Here is a 22,140-nt window from a genome sequence, read left to right as displayed (position 1 = left end):
CTGTAATATTTCAACTGTAGAGTAGTAATAATATGCTTTGATTGATAGGAGATGGGTGATGTTCAATGTGGGGCAGCAGTGGCTCATTTGGAATCGGAAGGTTACCGGTTCAATCCCGGCTCCTCCTGGCTGTCGAAGTGTCCTTGAGCAAGACACTGAACCCCTAACTGCTCCTGATGAGAAGGTTTGTGCCTTGCTTGGTTTCCTACACTGTCGCTGTGTGAATGGGTGAATGTGAAATACATTGTAAAGCACTTTGGAGAAAGGCTCTAAACAAATGCAGTCCATTTACCATGTAAAATCTAAATCTTATTTTCTAGCAATAACAACCTTAACTGTTTTAGTCACCATTTACTGGCGCGACGCTAGTACATGTTCTACACTGAAAATGGACAGCCTTGGCACAAGGTAACTATAGAGTCTGTGCCAAGTCTGGCCTAAACTTTAGACAGTAGAGGTTATGGTTCCACCCAGTGGTCATATTGGACACAATCACTGAAGATTATTTACTCCAAGATGGGGTTGTAAGTTTCTATGAGTGATGGAGTTTCCCCCTTAAATTGATTGGAACACATTTTACTGCCTTCCAAATCAAGCTAAAATCCTGTTAAAGTAATTAAATCAACGGACTCTGAGCTGACTCAACGAACAAGAAATTCTAGCCAATTAAACAAATGGACTTCAATCACCAACCAGTGATGAAAATGTCCAGCAGTGACATGATTGGGAGCTAGAGGTCAATACTATCCATCCTTCATGTTCTTAAAGTTGTGAGCTGCATCTCTCTCTAACCAAACACCACTAATTTAAGCCCCATGAAAGGATCAATAGAAAAACACAGACAGGTGTAAAAGGTCACTGGTTTTCATTTTAATTAGTATTCCAAACTGTAAAATAAGCTGTCAGTCAGCCAATCAGAGAAATGAAATGTTGCAGCCAAGGAAGAACATTGGACGGGATAGAGTGCTGAGATCAATAGAAAGGTGCTAGCCATGTTAATGTCTTGTTGCTTCTACTGGTCTCCCCCACACAACTCCAGAAGAATTTTGCGATAGTCACCGGATGTGTCCCCCTATAAAGAATGAAGGAGAACATGGTAAATTCAAGTTGTACTGCAGGATAGTAGCCAGCCCTAGTATGCAGCCAATGTGGATTGGAGAAAATTAAGCATACATGTAATATGGAGCCAGAAGTATATTACAATATTCTCTCACAATTCTATATTGATACATTGATGGTGAGAAACACCACCAGATTGGAATATATCTTTATTAAAATGTCAAGTCATTTAAAATAACGACCAATATTACTGATTTTTTTATTATTGAAAATAGCAAAAATGGAAAATGAAAATTTAAACCAAGGCAGGAATTTCATGGAGGCCATGAAGGCCATGGCCGCTGTTGTCCCTCAGTTTGGCTTTTCTGCCCCTGAGGCCACTATGGCCTTGATGCCCCATCTATGCTGCCCCCTTACAGCTTATTACACTTTTTCTCCTCTGTCACTTTGCTGTAGTTTTTATAGAAAACGTACCATCCTGCTTCTGTAGAACAGGATGTGAAGCCTTTGCGGTCAGAGAAGGAAACAGAGCTGAACTATGCCCTGACAAGAGCATAGATATGTCCTCTGGTGCAAAGGCAAAGGCAACTCAGACAGTCCACGTGACTTCTGAGACAGAAGTATACACTCACATGCACTAATCATGCACAGATTGCACACACTGTTTGGGCCAACAGTTACAGGACATAAGGTCATCGGAATTACAGTTAAATCTATATTTCACTGTCAGGTTTCTGAATTCTTAACTCCTCCTGAGTCCCCATCCCCATCTTCACACCAGTCCAGTGACTTGAGTATGAATGTTTGAACTACTTTTCAGGAGTTTGTACAAATATTGGCAATTTATAAATACCAATCATTTATTTATTTCACTGATAGTTATACTACATATTTAAATTCATTCTTAACCCTTGAATTGAATACATTATTTCAGTGGACTTCATTGTTTTATTTGATGTCCTTGCTGTCCTGGCATTTGGCCTTTGTGCCCTAAACACATTTACAAGACCAAAGGCCAAGTGGCCTTGCCTCTAAAAAGATGAAACAGTTTCAATCAGGCCTGGAATTTAAAAGTCTGACCTAGTAATTGATTCTTGCCTTTTTATTTATACAGTGCATGCGTTGTTGTTTTTTAAGTTGATTTCTTTGTCATAAGGGACATTATTTTAGCCAGTCAAATTAAATAACTACTAGAATAATATATTCCAGTAGAAAACTGAAATACTAAATAGTTGTCACAGAATATTAAGAATTGCAGTGTCACGTAATACTGTTTTATCATGAGCTTGGTGATGGACCAATGCCCCAGAAATCAGTGCTTTACCTTTATGAAGGAATAGAGAGTCTTTCCATACATCTTGAGGAACTCAGCCTTAATGTCCAGCATGTCAATCTCTGCTCTGGCAACCATGATTCTGATGAGGACGCTGTCCGTGGTGCCCATTCCCTAAGGGGGGAGCAAGATTGTATTCAGGGTGTCTGTCATATAACACAGACACGGTAATACACATCACAGTGTCACCTACAGCAGTGGTTCTTACACAGTATCATATCAAGGACCCGCAAATTCATAAGTATTTGGCCAGGGACCCCCATCTGAAAAAGATTTGATGCCAGGGAGCCCATAAGAGTAGATTTGTGTTAAAAAGAAAACTCTAAATGATTCCAAATCATGTATGAAATAGAGTTGAAGTGGTTAACCTGATGCTTTATTAACTCATTTGACTGAGGACAACATGAAACCACCGCAAGGACCCATGGGGGTCCCTGGACCCCACTTTGAGAACCACTGACCTACAACATAGACTTATAGACTTTTGTCTGCCTCTGTGGTTATTTGACATAGCCTGTTCACATGGTTTCCTTCTTTACTTATTGTTATTCCATTTGCCCTTTATCTCTCCAATTAATCACAGGTAACACTCTCCAATATCTCTCAATGCTATACACAGGATATTTTACACCGGGGGTGGGCAACCTTTTCTGGCACGAGATCTTGCTTATACCATTTTCCAGGTAAAGGATTTACTTTATTTGCGACTTCGCAAATAAAGTAAATCCTTTACCTGGAAAATGGCGTGCGGGCTCTATCTCTCTTCATATTAGTTTCATTGGCCTATGGCATCCACCGTCGTTGTGCGTGTAAATAAGTATGCTTTGATGAGATCTTGCTTAGCCATTTTCCAAGGCTGGTGAGATCTACTGTACCCATCTACCAAACAGTGAAAACCATCACCACTTTTAAGTTTCATTAGAATAATGCAAACATAGAAATAGAAAGTCAATCATTTACTGGACACACATTATAGTAGCTTTATGAGGAACAACATACTGACCTTCATCGACTTGTACAGCCGCTCTGCAAAGAATGCTGGCTTGTTCCTCAAACATTTCACTGCAAAGCAAAACAAAAAATGCAAGTTAGCAACAATGCTTTTCAAATAAGTTGTCAATGGGGAAATTAAAATAATAATGATAATGATGTATTATTATTATTAATAATCATAATAATAACTAGTCCATACCCGGGGATGTGCGCAATGAAAGTATTTGCAGACTTGGGTTGTACACAGTAGCCTATTGCTTAGTTAAACTTTGGGAGAGCAAGTATGTTGCGGTCAGCGGGAGATCATCTTGGGATGGGCACATTATCAAATGAAATAAATATTTTTTTGAGTCAGGTGGTCGTGGACCCCCAGCAAATGCTTTGTGGACCCCACTGCACTAAGCGGTTTGTGCTAATAAGACAACAGCCGTAGCGCTGACAGTCTCACACTCACACACACACACACACACACACACACACACACACACACACACACACACACACACACACACACACACACACACACACACACACACACACACACACACACACACACACACACACACACACACACACACACACACACACACACACACACACACACACACACACACACACACACACACACACACCCTTCGTTCTCATTTACAGAGAGACAAAAGTTTTTGTCCCCGTCGTCTCTCAACTTGAAAATACTTGAAATAATGTCCTTTCTGACACGTGGTGAGATCGCACAGCTCTGCTCCGTTGTATCAATGACTGAGTAAACAATCTACACGCACACTAATGATATTAACAGCCAGAGCTGACAGCCCGTATTCCCCGTAGCAAAGTCATGGACAGGACAACATCATTTTCACAACTACTCCAAAAACACATCCCAATGTTCTAATCCAGGTTGTGGGAGGGACGGGTCCGGCCGTGTGTGTGTGTTCGCAACGGGTCGCGCACGACAGCCGTGTATGTGTGTGACGGGTCGCCCGCGTGTGTGTGTTGGAAGTATTTATGAGCGGGTGTTTGTGTGTGTTCTCTGTGGGGTCACGGCGTCGGGATGCGCCTGCACGCTGGAAGTGTTGCAGGTACCAAGTACAAAGTCACTTTCCATCCCTGATATACTGTCTGTGCACAGCGCTTAACCCAAACTGAACATTCTTTGGGTGCTCATATCCCCGGACGGGTATGGTCTAGTATAAATACGTTTTCAAAAATATACATACACATCAAGATAGAAATAATACAATATAGAGGCTATAGTTATTGGTAAATAGAAAAATATGAATTATTGCACTTGATGTGTATCATGCGTATGATGTACACATAAGGTAATAGTAAAACCAGAGGTGATAGAAGCAGTAGCAGGATTTTGTACATACTAGTGTGTGTGTGTGTGTGTGTGTGTGTGTGTGTGTGTGTGTGTGTGTGTGTGTGTGTGTGTGTGTGTGTGTGTGTGTGTGTGTGTGTGTGTGTGTGTGTGTGTATGTGTGTATGTGTGTACTGTATGTGTGTATGTGTGTGTGTGTGTGTGTGTGTGTGTGTGTGTGTGTGTGTGTGTACAAGTAAGGAGGAGGATGCGAGGAGGAGTTAGTGGTAGTCCCAGGGTTCAGTTCAATTGTTACAGACAAACAGACCTATTGCCAAAAAGGCATCCTCCAGACATCCAGACATCTCCCTCTTGATACTGTCCTCAATGTCCCTTCCAGATACCTTCTGGTACTCATCGAACACTAAAGGAATTAGAGAGAAAACAAAATTGACAATGACAAAATCTGTCAATGGTAGTGTCTTCCTGTGGTCTAATTCTGTCCAACTATTTAATGCACATTGTCAACAGCCCGTTAGGTGATGATTATGCTGCACCTTGCCTGTGATCAGAAGATAAACTGAATAGGTTCATCTACGCCATTTAAATTCCTCAAATAGACTAGATGATTTTAGGACAGGAAGGGAGTACTGGTTTAGTTCCTTAAATCATCAGAGGGGGTCAGTAAACGCCACCCACTTCCTCAGTTCTACACAAGAGGGCAGTAAAAACAGGGCAGTTCTCCACAATAACTTGCAGTATATAGCAGATAAAAAGTTGTAAAGACAAACAAAGAAGCATATACTGTAAAAGGGAAGTATTTCTGCCAGCTATCGTTATTTTGGGAATTCACCTCGTAGCAGATGTTTTCTGTTCCGCGCACAGAGCACAGTGAGGAACTTCACTTCATCTGTCCCCCAGCGAGCCTCGCCAGCTTCAAAGATGTCCTAAACCACAGAAAAGAAAGACATTTTGGAATAGATGGTGAAGCATAACCCTCATATACTGTAGAATCTTATACAAATGTGTGTTTTTTTCACCTTGGCATCCTGCACAGCCTGGGCCTCATCCACTTTATCGCTCTCGTCTCGGCCAGCCTAAAAGGTAGACCACATAACAGTTAAAAAATATGTATACTTACAGTAATTCACACTCCATCATACGAAGTTGCGTGCCAAAAATACAAGTCACTATGCGTTGAGCTTGAAGAAGCAGAGCTGTCAGTGTGATGGTAATGCAAATATATGGACCTATTATGGGTGATTTAAATGTAAAGAAACTACCAATGTCTTCTTGTGAAGAGTGTTTTGAAACAATGCATTTTAAATACTTTTCATACAAAAAGATATCAAATAGGTTTATGCTGTTTCTTTTTTTTAAGAGTGCTACACAAAGTACTAAAAGTAAAAGAAAATAGGTAAAAAGTAAAGCATCTTTGGCTGGGTATTATAGTAGGGCAAGCTAAGAGAAGTCAATAGTTGATGTTTGTTCACCGTAAGTAAAGAGACCAGCACTCTCTGGAACATTCCAGAGGTGTCTCCGCATACATCATCTTCCAGGTCTTTCCCGTACTCTGTCATGAACAAAATATATGAGATATTATTTTATATTGCACACCAATGGGCAAGTCAAACTCTGAAGTCACGCCTGTAATTTTTTCAAGGCATAGAATATGCCTCTCTATTGGAAAATGAGTGCGGACAATCTACTCGTATAGTAAATAAAAAAACAATTCATAACATTTTGTATAGTGGTATACTGTATATTTCAGTAATGTATGTGGTTGTCACAAAATCCCAAGAAACACCTTGACTTGTCTCATGGCACATCAGTGTTTGAGAACCACAGCGGTATACAACAAACATCATAGCTTTCAACTTCGGTTAACAATCTGTGATGGCTTAACAAGGCTGTCGATGGATGTATAGTAATTATAACACAGTAAATACATATCAAATATGCTATTGTATGCACAACAATAATCTATTTAAAAATTTTCAAAACACAAAAAGAACACTTAAATATACTTGGTTTTCATTACCAATATAGAGGACACAAAAGATCCAATACACAAAGCACATCCTGCATTATAGAGACCAACTCTGCCTCATATGAATAATTAAAATGATGTATAGTTTTCAAATTGTATGTCTTTGTGTATCCAAACAAAGAAATGAGGTCTAGGAACTGATGCATTATATCGGATATCATACAAATGGTAGTGACTAGTGACTGTTCTATGTTGTACTATGCAAAGAAAGGACACAATTACCTTTCTTATAGAATGCATTGATGGCTCTTATTTCTTCATTTGTCCTTGAAGCAAGAATATCGATGAGGGCAGCCTCTTCCGTTCCAGCACCCTGATATCAAGTGATATGGGATGTTTTATTGAGATGTTATCTTATATAGTACAGGCATGTGACTGACCGCCTAACACCAGCAGAAAGTAGCAGCAAAAAGGATTTCAAACTCATTCAGAATCTACCTGAATTGCGTTCCTCAGCTCATAGGCATCATACACAGGTGCAAGCATCAGGAGGCCAAGAACCACCGTCTCAAAGTTGCCGGTTAGCTCCCCCTGCAGCTCAGAAGCAAGGTCCTATAGGCAGACAATACAAATGGATCAACAATAGCCAGAATTATAAGTTCATCAAGTGTTTATTTCTTGCATTCAGACTTCAGGTCTGCCTTTAAGGAAATAAAACTATAATCACAATGCAATTTTATTAGGTAATAATGGGTTTAATACACTGTTTCTGTTGGGAAGAGGGATGCTGTTGGTAGTCGGGTGTGGGTGCCTCCGTAGCCGATAGCGGGGCATAGAGAGACCATCAGCTCGGCCAAGCAGATTTGCATTTGTGTAATTGGACAGCTGATAAAAAGCTATCCCCGTCATAAGCGCATTTCTCAACTATTCTCAACTTTTAAAAGTACTCTGCTTGGCCAGAAAATGCACTCTGATCAATGCCTTCTAAAAGCAGCTGCAATGCGGTCATCTTTTTGTAATTTCTCATAGGGTTTAATGTGAAAAGGCGATGCCTATTTTTATGAAAGGCGCCTAACACATGATTATTCTTACATTTAGACTTTTCACGCTCCTTTCACAATATTCTAGTCTAATTATCCTTGTGTGAACACAAAGCTGTCTTTTGTTGTTCTTAAAGATGTGAATATCTGTTTAGTAGTACTAAATGCTTTGTTTGTATCCTATATTAAAATTGGCTAATGGGAGGACCGGCGGACCTCTGACGTCACTCTGACTCAGCCAAAATATTTAAGCAGTTCCCAATGATCCAGAGCCACAGATCCAATCGCTATGCCCATATATGGTCATGTGCATATATGGGACAGACTTCAAACTCGGCATGCAGAATGTTTCCCATTTAAATACATATAAACACATTCAGGTTTCCCTTTACATATTCATAAATTGTTGTTTCTAGCAAATATTACCTAACAGTATTGTCATTGTCTGATCCTTGTCTCAAGGCAGGCCCCACTGTCTCAGACTTTGAAGACTCTTTCTCTAGAATAAACCCCTTCTCTAGAATAATTCATAACATTTTTAGGACTTGAAAACCCCTGCTTTAGAATCATTCATTACACCTTTCTGGGCACAGCGTCTGGTCATGTGTTTCCAAAGTGGGTCACATTCCAGATACATAACCTAGCCTTTTCTAGACGGAATGACAACTGGACACAGTTTTGTGAACAGAGAAGCTGTTCTGTGAAACCTCGGACCACATCTGGGTGTTTCCAAATGCAGCATGACTCACTCTTTCTGAGGATTCCACTTGCAATCTGTGCCCTCTCTAGAGTGTTTCCCCTCGCTCAATGGACCTTTCAGATAACTTTATTGATGAACCATTGTGCACATGCCCGCTGAACTTGTTCTTATCTAATTACGGTGGTAAAATAAACATTAACCTTCCTTTTTCTCTGTTAATATATTTGAACAGATTACGGTGTGACAAGTAAACTGTCACTTTATCGCATACTATTGTGGCTTCTTTGTAGACTTTACTACAAGGCCTCCCTGTTCTGCTCGTTTACATGTATGTTAATAACAGTTAATGGTTTACTTGGGTTTTATCATCTGAAGTTCAAACACAACAAAAACTTACCCACAGTGACAAATGCTGGCAGAAGCCCTCAACAAAGACAATATTGACAGATGGTATAATTTTTGTCACCCATTTTTTACATTTTATTTCTGCTAGTCCTGCTACTCCTGCCAACAGTCTCATGCCTCTGCTGTACAAGTACTAAACCTATATAAAATGCAACTTTCAGAGTGCAGTACAGACCCAGTTCCAATAAAAGACTCACCTTTCCCACAGTTTGCTTAAAGGCCTCTTTAATGCGCTGCCTCTGCGCAATGGTACGGTGTGGCAGGACCTCAACGATAGCTGCCTCATCAGTGCCTGCAAATACATCACAGTCACAACAACCCACCTTAAAGCATATAAGTAAATATAAATAACATAATCTACACAACATTACATGAATCACGTGTTTCTTAATGTTGCCAGATGATTCAAAGACTAATAGTTCAGAGAAAGTTAACCACTTAAGCCGTATATACAGTACTTAGTCCTACGATAAATAGCAAAAAAAGTCACTCTATGAGCTCACAACTCAACATAACACGGTGCAATATGACATGCGAGCTTTTAAAAATGTTTGCCTATAATGACCTATACACCAAACATTTCCATCCCTTGAGATAGCAAGGGATAGAAATGTTTGGTGTATCTAGGTGTGTGTCAGCAGAGAAACCATCTGTTTCTAATACAGCTCAAACTAGAGTCAGGAGAAGATGATTACGGCAGGCCACACTAACAGCGTCAAAATTCCACAATCCAGACAATAGTGGTCACCGTGTACTTTGAGTGTTAAATCTGAAATCCAGAACTTATTTGAAGGAATGAAACATTATTTTGACCAATCTGTATGGTAGAGTATATTAACACAATAGAACAAGCACAATCTGTATGGTATAGCACAATCTGTATGTTAATCCAATATAACTAGCACATCTGCAGTTGTTGGAGGTGGTCTCCCTACACTTCCATTGGGAAATTTAGACCCTGGTGTCACCTACTGGGCTACTGGTCTCAAGTAGTACTGCCTTAAACTCATGAGCAGGGGTTCCCTCCAGAAAGAGTGGTAGAAATTTGAGCCCCGGGTAGCAGGACAGCTTTAATTTGGAAGCAATTCTTCAGTATACCATAACTGAAATGGTTGCTGGCATTTTACACTTAGTTACTCCACAGCTGCAGCAGTACTGGGCCTAGTTTAATACATCTGCATGATGAACAACTTCACTGTGCAAGGAAAAGTAAATTATACACTCAGGACTCTGAATGAAGTCATGCAATATCCAATACCATGGAAACTACACCATATAAATAGAAAAGTTAGAAAACCGCTTGTAATTTTTGCAGAAGAGGAGTAAGATAGGAGAGAATAATAATATTTTAACCAATTAGCCCTAGTTTATACAAAAATAGCTGATATACAAGTTCACAACATATTGCAACATGTATGTATGCTTTTAGATTAGCAATTTTTGGTCTTTTAAAAAATATGTTAAAACTACCCACATTTCCACCCACCATCTCTCTGGGCTATGGGACCATGGCTGCGACTACAGATGCCATTGCCTTGGAGACCGTGACCACAACTATAGATCCCATAGCCTGTGGCAAAAATGCTAATTCCTGTAAACAGCTTAAATTTGGGAAAATTAAGGATCTGTTGCCTCACTCCCTTCATATATGATGCCCATATGAATAGTCATTCAACCCACTGAGGCCGGGGGAGAAATGGATGAGGACGGACTGACAATGTTTTGTTCATTTATTAAAGTAGGATAAAAGAAATGTGGTTAGGTGATAAGACTACAGTATTATCAGCCCAATGGATGCCTAATACAATCCTGAAAGATCACATTGATGAGCAGCTGTGAATCACTCACCAACTCCCTTCATGGCGTTTCTAAGCCTCTGGGAATCTTCTTCTGCTTTGAAACCAGCTGCCTCAGTCACAGTTCCACGGTTACCGATCTGATCACACAGAAAATCACAAAATTACAGCGTTTCTGACTATAGTGACACCAGAAAGCACTTTAAGGCAACATAGTAGACATTCAATGTATTTGTACAGTATGTGATTGTGAGAATGAGCCATTTAGCAGCTGGAATTAGTACAGAGGCCTGAAATTGGTTCAACCGAACAGGTGTATTTATTCACCATAAGGATTGGGTTCGTTTTTTTTCCAGTTTTTGGTTTCTTTATTTTGGTTTTAGGGTTAGGATTAGGAGTTAGGTTAGGGTTATGTTATTTAATTCATATTTTTGCCTGATTTTACCAATTTATTATCACAAAAAACAATTTCTGCCTAATAAAATATTCAAACAAAATGGGTTTATACTAATGTATTTTGTGGATTATATTAGACAACAACTAGACCGTTTCTCAAATACTAATCATTGTTTATTATAACAAACAACAACTGGAGTGTTCATCAAAAGTGTTCATCAAAACATCACATTGTTACAGATGATGATCGCCATAGAATAAAGTAGCCTACAGTGTTTCTACTATTGCAAATTGGCAATTAACAGCACAATGAAGCTCCACAAAGTCCGCATTTATCAATGGAGCAGTAAGTACGGTCAAAATAAGGCAGTCCAAGCAAGGCAATCCTATAAGACACAAATATCTGTGTAAACTACAGTAAAAAGATATACTGTAGATATGTAAAACAATCATTAAAAAAAAAAAAGAATCTTCAGACTTCAGCACCATGGACAGAGAGAGACATGACACGGCCAGGCAGGGTGGGGGACTGAGAGAGAGAAAGAGAGAGAGAGAGAGAGAGAGAGAGAGAGAGAGAAAGCGAGCGAGTGAGTCAGCGAGAGAGAGGGGGGGAGAGAGAGAGAGACGCCTATTTAGTTGAAATGAATGAATAACAGCAATAGGCGACCAAGTACTAGCTTTTCACACACATGTAGAAAGTTAGCTTACCTTTATTCGATCTACTGCTTGGCCTTGAACTTGTACTTCTTGTTGGAACGGGCAGCATCTAGCAGGGTCTTCTCCTTCAGTACATACTTGTAAAATTCCTGGCATTCCTGGCTGTAGTTCACTTTAACTTGAATTTCACTCTTGATTAGATCAATGCTGCAGCGATTCCTATCATTGGTCCAAGCCCCCACCATCAGTGAAAACAGTCTCTCCACGAAAGCGTTGGTGACTGGGATACTCAACATGAAGGACAATAAAGCTGTCATGTTTGGCATCATTGCATGCTTCAGTAATGCTGTCCACTTTGATGCAACAGAATCTTTTGTCACTGCGAGTTCTCTCATCCGTGGGAGCATAACACTAAACTCATCATAAAGGAGGTCCATATCCAGTTGTTTGGTCATGTTAAGAGCTTCAGCTGCTCCGCAGAGCTCTTGGAAGCTGAATTCTCTCTTGACAGCCAAGCATGCGACGTGTTTCATGTAATTCTGATCAGAGAAATCAAATCATTTGTTAAGGTAAGTGAGTGAACTCTCATAGAACTTGAGAAGGTCCTTTTCAATCGCAGCAGCCTGTGCGGTAGGGAAGCTCTGCAGGAGCTCTCTTGTCTCAAATCCAAAGAAACGATCCTTTAACCGTTGTTCAAGTTTCAGTTTTAGATTTGTCATGAGATGAAAAAGCTCACAGACAGTTGTCTCATTCCCCTCAACTTCAAGCACAGCATCATAAAACAGCTTTAAGCTATTCTGTAAAAACGCTATGTATGCCTGGAGTTCACAAGGCACTCCCTCGCCATCCTCATCATTCGCAAAAAACTTCCAAAGAGCCACTGGGCACTTATCTTCTCCAAGAGACAAAAAATAACTTTTGACAGCAGGCCAGCAGTCATTAAGTCGTTTGACAGCTGGCCACAGACTGAGCCACCGTGTTGGTACGTGCCTGTGAAGTGTCATATACTCCTCCTCCACAAAATCAAAAATGTCTTTCAATTCTTGGACTCGTTTAGCCGATACTGAAAAGTGGCCGTATATTTTCGTGACTACAGCCTCAACATCCACTTTAAGCTTGTCACCTGCATTCCTCCCAGTTATGCAGAATGTGGGCCACGCAGTTGGCTTTGATGATAGCACCATTCTTGTCTTTCAACTTTTTATATACAGATTTATGTACCCCATAATTCACGCTGGCGTTATCTGCTGCATATGCAGACACCCGATCTAACCCCAGGTTCATCTCCTGCAGCCTTGAAACAACCTGGTTAAATATGGCATCAGAGTCTTCTTTGTGGTCATCATAAAAGTCCAGTTCTGCACGCCATGTTCTGGGGTGTAAAACCTCACTGCTAGAGGGAATAGTTTGGTAGTGCCGTGATTTGATGCGTCAGATGCAATTGAAAAAAAAGGAAGAGAATCTGGTTTGTCAGCAGCCAGCGGTGTATTTAACTGTTGCAAGCATGTCTCCACAGACGCAGGTCCAAGAACATCAGTAACAATTGCAGCACTCTTTGTGCGCCCACAACCTATCTTCTTAGCTATCTCTGAGTCAGGGAACATGACAGGAAAAAAGTTTGGATCCACAATCACCAGATCTGTATGATAAGCCATGCTGCACGTTATGGTACACACTGGTTACCTCTGCTGCTGTGACTTTATCTATGTTGCTGTCTTTTTGGGTTGAAAAATAGCTTGTCAAGCTAGTGTTGGCCTTTCTTAGCTGTACATTTTTCTTGTGAGCTTCACCGTCACCATGCCTCTTAACATCATTCTCTCCTCCATGGGTGATTGTGAAGTTCCTACGACAAACCGTACACTCTGCCTTGTTTGGGTCGTTTGACACAGATATCAACCATGTATATTTCCTCTCCCAGTCTCTATTGTATGAGCAGAGCCTTTTTTTCTTAGCAGCAGGGCCAGGAGTTTCCACTGTTTCCTCCATTTTCGCTTTGGATTTTTGCCGCGCAGCGATGACACTAGTTGTACCTGTGTGTGCGTACCAGCTGTGACCGCGGATGTTGTTGTTTTTTTGGTCCACCCCCCACTCCCCCCGAACCAATGGCGTTCCACAAATACATAACATACAGCATTGACCAATTACATTTATCCAAGAATAGTATTTCACAGATATAAGAGGGTATTGCAAGTTAACTTAACATTTTAATGAACATTTTTTTTTTTTATAAAATAAAAATCTTTTTTTTTTTTTTTTTTTCCATAACTTTGATTTTCGGGACATTGCCCTGCTTGTGCGGGACGCGGGACAGAGGGTCCAATTTCGGGACTGTCCCGCGAATTTCGGGACGGGTGGTCACCCTATCAGTAACATTATCCTTTACCTGTTACTGGCAGCATTGATTGCACGAATTGAGGCAGGAACAAAGGAGTGCTTGTATCTGTTATTTTTGACACCAGGGGCACCCAGACGACGGCCAGATGGCAACATCCTATACTCTGGCTCGAGTGGGTGGGCTCTATCTTGCCGAATGGACCTGGCCTTCATAAGCAGCTGTCTGTTATAGAAGGGGTCGAGGCTCTCCAACTGGATGCCAGTAATTTTGGAGGCGGTTTTAACTATACTTCTAAGAGAATTTTTATCCTTAAAGGAGAGATCCGGACATTTTAAGTGTTATCTTTGATGTGTCGCTAATCACTCACCATCATTGAAAGGGACGTTGAGTTATTCCAGATAGTCCCGTGTCGTTCAGTCTGTCGACCCCCTCCGTTGGCATAATGGGAGCCCGTGTAAGAGTGAAAATCGTCTATTTTAACCGATACAAAGTTAGTTTTTTTTTCTACTACTGCTCATCGTGGACTCTCATGATACTCAAACGTGCACTGAATGTCGCGAGCGAGCTTCCGTTTGTGCAGAACTTGATGACGCTGGTTGCTTGTTTCTTCTACAGAACCTGGCGTCTGTGGAAGAAATAAGCAACCAGCATCATGTCGTTCTGCACGAACGATAGCTCGCTCGCGACATTCAGTGCACGTTTGAGTATCATGAGAGTCCACGATGAGCAGTAGTAGAGAAAAAACTAACTTTGTATCGGTTAAAATAGACGATTTTCACTCTTACACGGGCTCACATTATGCCAACGGAGGGGGTCGACAGACTGAACGACACGGGACTATCTGGAATAACTCAACGTCCCTTTCAATGATGGTGAGTGATTAGCGACACATCAAAGATAACACTTAAAATGTCCGGATCTCTCCTTTAATGGCGAGGTTGCCATACCAACAGGTGATAGAGAAGGAGATAACAGAAAGTACATAGGCACTGTAAAACAGTTTCATCAGGTCTCTATCGACATTAAATCTGGCCAATTTCCTTAGACAGAAAAGGCGCTGCTGGCCCGTCTTACACAGCATGTCAGTGTTTACATCAAATTTCAATTTGCTGTCAATAATCGTGCCAAGATATTTGTAACTGGGTACGATTTCCACTGGCTGGCAGGTAATAATACACAATACAATAATAATAATATATAATACAATACAATAAAACTATTAATATGCACAGGTAATAACAACAATATATGATACAATGAAATATAATATATACAATAATAATAATTAATTCAGTGTCATTGTTCACAGCCATTGCCAATTCTGCATGTCTCTACAGTGGTCCACCAACCTGTTTCATGATGAGACATGCCAGTATAAGTGCAAAGGTGTATGGGCCGTTGCAGAGTCTGTTAGAGTTCTCTCTAACTCACTAGCGCTCTGGACCAGGGCTAGACTTGTCCCAAGCCTCATCCAAATCTCCGGCTGGATCTTTGCATGATGTACAACAGGTACTTTCTCCACCATATCCACAGCATGCTACCTGGAGAGTACCGCAGCAAGCTGAAAGAGGTCCGAGGCTGTTGTCGGTTGGCTGTCGTCTGGCCTGTGCTGCCGTTAGCTTTCTTTAAAACCTGTAGTATCGCCTCCAAAGCGTCCTTAATCTCTCCTCCTCCCTCCTCGCAGCAAGACAACAACTCCTTAAGCAGGAGTTGGTACTTCGTTATTCTCTGGACCGGCTTGATGAGGAAGGAGCCGAGAGAACTGGCCACGTCCAGACCATATTTCTGCTGGATGCGGTGAAAGTAGGATCTAGCGTGTTCCTCCTCTACAAGTTCACTGGAAGCAGGCATTTTCATGCAGTAGTTCACATACATGTCAAACTTCTCAGCCCATGTCACAAAGCAACATCCCACATCCGCTGGAAGCTTACACTCGTCCAACTGCTTTAGGAAAACATTTATATGGAATTCAAGGATGTCCTGCATGTTACCAAAGATGATGGCTTCCTTATTGAGGATGCTGGCAGGTTTCTCCCCCACTCCACTGGTCATCTCCCTCAGGTAGATCTCCAGGCATTTACTCAGATCTTTGGTGTAGGCTCGCTCTGTCTCCTTCAGTTCATTCATGACCCGCCGCATCTTCCGGACAGACTTCTGGTCGTCTGTCAGAGGCTGGTGGCCGAGATGAAGTTCATCGAGTTGCTCCTCAACGTCTCCAGCGAGCATCATCTGAATCTGTGTGTCTTCCATCATCACTATCATCATCAACTGACAACCTGTGGCTGCGAGCGGCGTTTTATAGCCTAGTGTCTGTGACGCAGCATCAAATTCGAAAGATTCATAAAAGAATAACCACGGTAAGAGTTAGTGTCGAAGTGTCCTAGGGCAAGTCACTGAACCCTACATTGCCTCCAATAAGTCGGTCGGCGCTAGCTTGGTGTGTGTGAATGTGGGAAAAAGTGAGGACGCTGGTGTCGACTGTTCACCGCTTCACCGCTTCAGCTCCTGATGCCTCCTTTGAGCACTTGGAAAAGTGCTATAAAAAATGCAATTCATTATTATTAGACAGAAATCATACAATTCTTTGAGAACTTGACAGTGGTTCCGGAGGAAAGCGACATTTGAATTGGGGAATGGTGAATACATAGGCTTACGCATTGTTTGTGTGAACTGGTGCCTACGCACGCACAGGTGGCCCCCTCCCCCCCTTCTTCTTTATTCTTCTTCTCTCTCCTTCTCCTTTCACTTTTCCTTCCTTTTTCCTTTAAATTATTATTATTATTATTTTTGTTTCTTCTTCATATTTCACTTCTGCTATTTAATTACCTCTAAAGGAACAAAAAAAAGGAAAAACAAAAAAAGAAGTAAAGAAAGAGGGGGAAAAAAGGAGATATACGTGTGTATATATATATATATATATATATATATATATATATATATATATATATATATATATATATATATATATATATATATATATATATATATTATTAAGTGTGCCTGCCATGTAATGGCAAAACACTTATTGAGATCCTCAATATTTATTAATAATGTTATTTATCGCAACAAAAGTTTGTCGCTCCGTAACTGCCGCACGGTTTACACTACCGCCGCAATATAGACATCAAAACGGAAGTTTTTCGCCATTACGCGTTACCATTGCGACGTTATTCACAAAAAACGACGAAACTCCGCCCCTTTTGGCCGCACGCACCGCGCAAAATGCTACTCCTCCCACACGGTTTATCGTTACAGTACGTTTTAACAGCGGGCGACTCTCGGGCGATCGCCGGGCGACATCGTCCAAAAGATAAAGAAAATCCATCTTTCATCGCCCCCCCGCCCACTTTGCCCTATTGCCAGTAGTTGCCGGCTCTCATAGACATATAATGCACTTCCGGAAAATACTATCCTGAATCGCCCGCTGTTAAAACACACCGTTAGTGTCAATGTATACAAAACGTGCGGAACGACCGGGCCACTTACCGCAATACTTTTCTCGCCGTTTCGCGTTACCACGGCGACGTAATTGGCAAAACCACGTAGCCACGCCCCCTTTTCAGTCCCAAATTCAGACTCATTCTAAAAAAACAGCCTTCATCATCATCCTCGTCTAGGTGGCCTTTGTTATGAACCTTTTACATTGAAATGGACCCGGATCTCTTCTCCTCTCATCGGCCACACGGCCAACTGGTTATCAAAGAGTTTGGGTGTTGGGGGTCCGGGGACCCCCAACCACGTAGCCACGCCCCCTTATTGTCCCCCATTCAAACCCATGTTAACGGTTACAGATCCGGTTAACACATTCCCTGCCAGAGGGTTTTTTTTATTTTACTTCCCCCAGTGCCAGTGTTTAAATTTTTTTTTTTAAGGAGCCGAGATACAGGATTTTAAAGTAATAAGTTAACCAAGGAGTGAATGGAGCTAGAAATCTTTGGATCGTGATATCTCTGGTTCTGTGTGGATAAATTGAAAAAAAAAAAGACAAAAAAAGACAAAAAAAAAACTTTTTTTTTTTCTTTTTTGAAAAACGGTTATACTCGTGGATGGATTTTTTTGGCAGTAAACGGGTGTATTTTTCATCAACGGTTATACTCGTGATTGGCAGGTAAAGTGTTAAGAGTGCAGGTTGATGGGTGGACATTTTCTTTGGGTGGACATTTTTTTGGGTGGACCATTTCTTCTTTTTTTTTCACTTATTTTTCTCCGAACTTTTTTTCAAAAGTGCCCAAAATGCTCTGAAACTTTGCGCACCCCCCCTAAGTGGGGGTCTGCCAACACATGTCACAACAGGAAGTGGATTTATCACTTCCGGTTTTGAAAAGTGCCCGAAATGCTCCGAAACTTCGCCTACCCCCCCTAAATAGGGATCTGCGAACAAATGCGTCACATCCGGAAGTGGATTTATTCACTTCTGGTTTTTGAAAATTGCCCAAAATGCTCCGAAACTTCGCCTGCCCCACCTAAATGGGGGACTGCGAACAAATGTATAATGGTCAGTTTTTGCCTCAGACCACCAGAAGTGGGTGAAACAAGCATTTGAGTAATTGTTTATATATTTAAAAAATATATTTAATTTTTTCAAACATTGTTTTAGATGGTCATTTTTACTTTCAATGTTTCCTTTTTTTTATTTTCCTTTTCTGAGTTTCGGTTTATTTTTAATTAATTTTTTTATCATTATTTTGCTGCTTTTTTTCTTTATTTTTTTGGCCGCCCGAGGGGACCAAAGTGCTACTCCTCCCACACGGTTGACTTTTTTTTCACCGTTACGCATTACCACGGCAAAGTTATAGGCAAAGCCCCTCAGCCAACTGCAGGCACACTTACATTTTCGTAGGAAATTTGTTTCTAGTTGTTATTGTTGCTTTCTTGTTTTTGTTTTTTTTGTTTCTTTTTCTGCTTACTTGTATATGTTTTTAAAAACAAAACAAAAAAAGGGAAGTGGGGAAAGAGAAAGAAAGGAAAATGTGTTTACACTTCTTGTTTTTTGTCTTATTCTTTCTTGCAGTATTGTCTCTGCATCTGGGAAGAGTGGGAGGGAGAACGGGTGGACGGGAGGGAAATGAGGGGTACCTATGCATTACATATGCTTACATGTAAGTTTACGAATTACGTCCTCACATGGGAGGGAAAAAAACTGTAAAAAACCCAATAAACATATATATATATTATTATTTTTTTAAGTCATAAAATGAATAATGCCTGTGCATTTCCATGTACTTGGGGATACTGTGCATGCTGCTGCTGGTTGTGCAAACTCCAATATAGAGCTACTGTTTGTCACCCAAACACTTCTTTACCTGACCCAAAACATGGTTACTCCTAAACTGAGTCTGTTACATTCATGTAACGTGGGAACAGTCAAGTAACTGAGTGCCATAAAGGAGGACAATGGGGGAATGACTCTCCACTGCCTATGCTGGCAATCGTTTAAATTTTGAATCCAGCAATGTTATGTTATTCCAGTGAAAAAGACACCTAACTGAGAGCATTCCCTCTGTTTTTTGTAGGCCTTTATTAAACCTGTGTGTTGATTTATTGATTGAATACTTTATTAACAGTTTGGAAAAAGTAAAGGACATGGTTATGATGACAGCTCGAGGGGAGCTATTAGGGTTTAAGTGTCTAGGGGTTAAGTGACAGGAACACTAGTGACTTTCTGATTACGAAAAAGCCTCCCTACCCACTCAGCAATGGCCGCCCGCAATTTATTTTATTTTATGTATTTATCTTTTTTTTGGGTTGTTATACATTGCAGAGGTGTTGGGAGGGAACTTACCGCTGCCATTGTAACGAGAGCTTGGGTTTCACAAACGTGATGAGGGAAGCTAAAAATAAGAACAAAACGACAGGTTAGCAGTTTAACAGCACATGTAGAAAAGTAGTCCTGACCTCACCTGTCTTAGCAGTGTTCATTAATTAAGCTACTCCTTGCCTGCTGTCATACACCCGATGATTGAACAACAATAGCATCAGGTGAAGGAGCAGTAAAGTTTAACATATGGCACCTCGTTAACCTCTGGCTCTGATCAATATTGCATGCAACTCATCTTCTCAGAAAGGGCTTTCCTCACACACTTTTGCTCTCAGGTTCTCTCGGGTATCCCTGATGACAAGTCTCCTCAACGCTAATCCCATTATGGGACAACACACCTGTAATTACTCCAGTGACAGGAAGGAGATAAAAAAGTATTTTAAGAGCTCAACTTACTAAATGGAAGCATCACCATATATCTAAATTCACCTAGTAAAAATGTAGAAAGATTTCAGTATAACAATTAAATTGTTATACTGAAATAAAATACCGGTAAGTGTATTAGGGATATAACCTACAATGGCCCAATGGCCTCAGGCCCAAGGATAGAGTTAAACCTACAGCTGGCTGGCACACATTCTTTGTGTATAGCAGTCACCCACAGTCCACACCTGTGGTTTGTGATGTAAACAGAGGGACTGAATGCACAAGAAAACAATGTGTCAATTCGTATTCTACAATACTAGATCAGTGGTGGAAAAAAATCTAATAGTGAAAGAAGAAATAAATAAATCATGAGTGACCTTTTACAGACTAATGTGTTGTAAAAGTGTACCAATATCAATTTCTAACACTGCATTTCAGTAGGAACGTTAGCTTATTTAGGGTTTAAGTTCCTTCGAATGCTGACTGTCCACTATGAGTAGGCCTAGTACTAGGCCTACTCATAGTTTTCTTGTGCATTCAGTCCCTCTGTTTACATCACAAACCACAGGTGTGGACTGTGGGTGACTGCTATACACAAAGAATGTGTGCCAGCCAGCTGTAGGTTTAACTCTATCCTTGGGCCTGAGGCCATTGGGCCATTGTAGGTTATATCCCTAATACACTTACCGGTATTTTATTTCAGTATAACAATTTAATTGTTATACTGAAATCTTTCTACATTTTTACTAGGTGAATTTAGATATATGGTGATGCTTCCATTTAGTAAGTTGAGCTCTTAAAATACTTTTTTATCTCCTTCCTGTCACTGGAGTAATTACAGGTGTGTTGTCCCATAATGGGATTAGCGTTGAGGAGACTTGTCATCAGGGATACCCGAGAGAACCTGAGAGCAAAAGTGTGTGAGGAAAGCCCTTTCTGAGAAGATGAGTTGCATGCAATATTGATCAGAGCCAGAGGTTAACGAGGTGCCATATGCCATATCCCAGCTAAATATGTATATGCCATACTATGTATATGCCATACTCGTAGTCGTCTGTCTGGGTGTGCCAACACCCATACCAACTTGTAGCAATGCTTCCTGAAACAAATCATGATCAACAAAACAAGTATACTTTCCCAATGCTATTCTAAACACTATCTGGGTTTGGTTTGACTTGGAGAGTAAAGTCTACAGAGAATCATCTGCTTTTGGATTAATGTTATTCACGAGTTGCTTACGAGGAGACAATTAAAGTTCAAGGGTAAGATTTTCAAATAAATGGAATAGATCATACTAGGCTAGTATGATCTATTCCATTTATTTGAAAATCTTACCCTTGAACTTTAATTGTCTCCTCGTAAGCAACTCGTGAATAACATTAATCCAAAAGCAGATGATTCTCTGTAGACTTTACTCTCCAAGTCAAACCAAACCCAGATAGTGTTTAGAATAGCATTGGGAAAGTATACTTGTTTTGTTGATCATGATTTGTTTCAGGAAGCATTGCTACAAGTTGGTATGGGTGTTGGCACACCCAGACAGACGACTACGAGTATAGAAATAATTATATCTCATTACTGTATGTCTGTCTGACTTACACAACAATCTTTCCAAGAAATAGAAGAAACCCCATTGCATTCTGTTATTCACAAATGAAACTTAAGCTTACCTTTCTTGACGAAAACTTGACGAATTTGAAGGTGTGTGAGCGTCGTTGATCCAGGAACTGCAGTTTTAACTGTATGACGTCCACTCCCACTGCTTTCTTCTTTGATGGAAAAAAAATATTCGGCCTGCCTCCTTTTTCAAACACGCCCATACGTAATATGCACGCACGCACGGTAACTATACCTACGTGCGCGTACACAAACAGACGCGCACGGGAGAGGGCAGCAGCAGCAGCAGCTCCGTGAACTACAACCAGTGGTGGGAAAAGTACTCAAATTATTTA

General features: G+C 40.7%; 2 protein-coding genes across 2 annotated transcripts; both read right to left on the bottom strand.

The window, feature by feature from the left end:
• Positions 1-848: 848 nt before the first annotated feature.
• On the bottom strand, positions 849-21,948 carry anxa4 (annexin A4). The gene is made up of 13 exons (XM_080419033.1): positions 21,859-21,948; positions 19,787-19,835; positions 10,669-10,756; positions 9,018-9,112; positions 7,174-7,287; positions 6,958-7,048; positions 6,179-6,258; positions 5,726-5,782; positions 5,539-5,632; positions 5,014-5,109; positions 3,396-3,454; positions 2,384-2,506; positions 849-1,072 (listed from the first exon to the last, which is right to left on the bottom strand). The coding sequence occupies exons 2-13, from the start codon at positions 19,793-19,795 to the stop codon at positions 1,013-1,015; spliced, it is 966 nt and encodes a 321-aa protein (XP_080275159.1). The 5' UTR covers positions 19,796-19,835; positions 21,859-21,948; the 3' UTR covers positions 849-1,012.
• LOC308078001 (kalirin-like) lies at positions 10,771-16,806 on the bottom strand. The gene is made up of 2 exons (XM_080419034.1): positions 11,721-16,806; positions 10,771-11,541 (listed from the first exon to the last, which is right to left on the bottom strand). Exon 1 carries the CDS (start codon positions 16,267-16,269, stop codon positions 15,472-15,474), a length of 798 nt encoding a protein of 265 aa, XP_080275160.1. The 5' UTR covers positions 16,270-16,806; the 3' UTR covers positions 10,771-11,541; positions 11,721-15,471.
• Positions 21,949-22,140: the final 192 nt, after the last annotated feature.

The sequence above is a fragment of the Gymnoscopelus braueri genome (genome assembly GCF_963280865.1).
Source record: "Gymnoscopelus braueri genome assembly, chromosome: 22".
Lineage (NCBI taxonomy): Eukaryota > Metazoa > Chordata > Actinopteri > Myctophiformes > Myctophidae > Gymnoscopelus > Gymnoscopelus braueri.
Note: the sequence above shows the minus strand (reverse complement) of the source record. Positions and strands in the feature narration are given on the sequence as shown.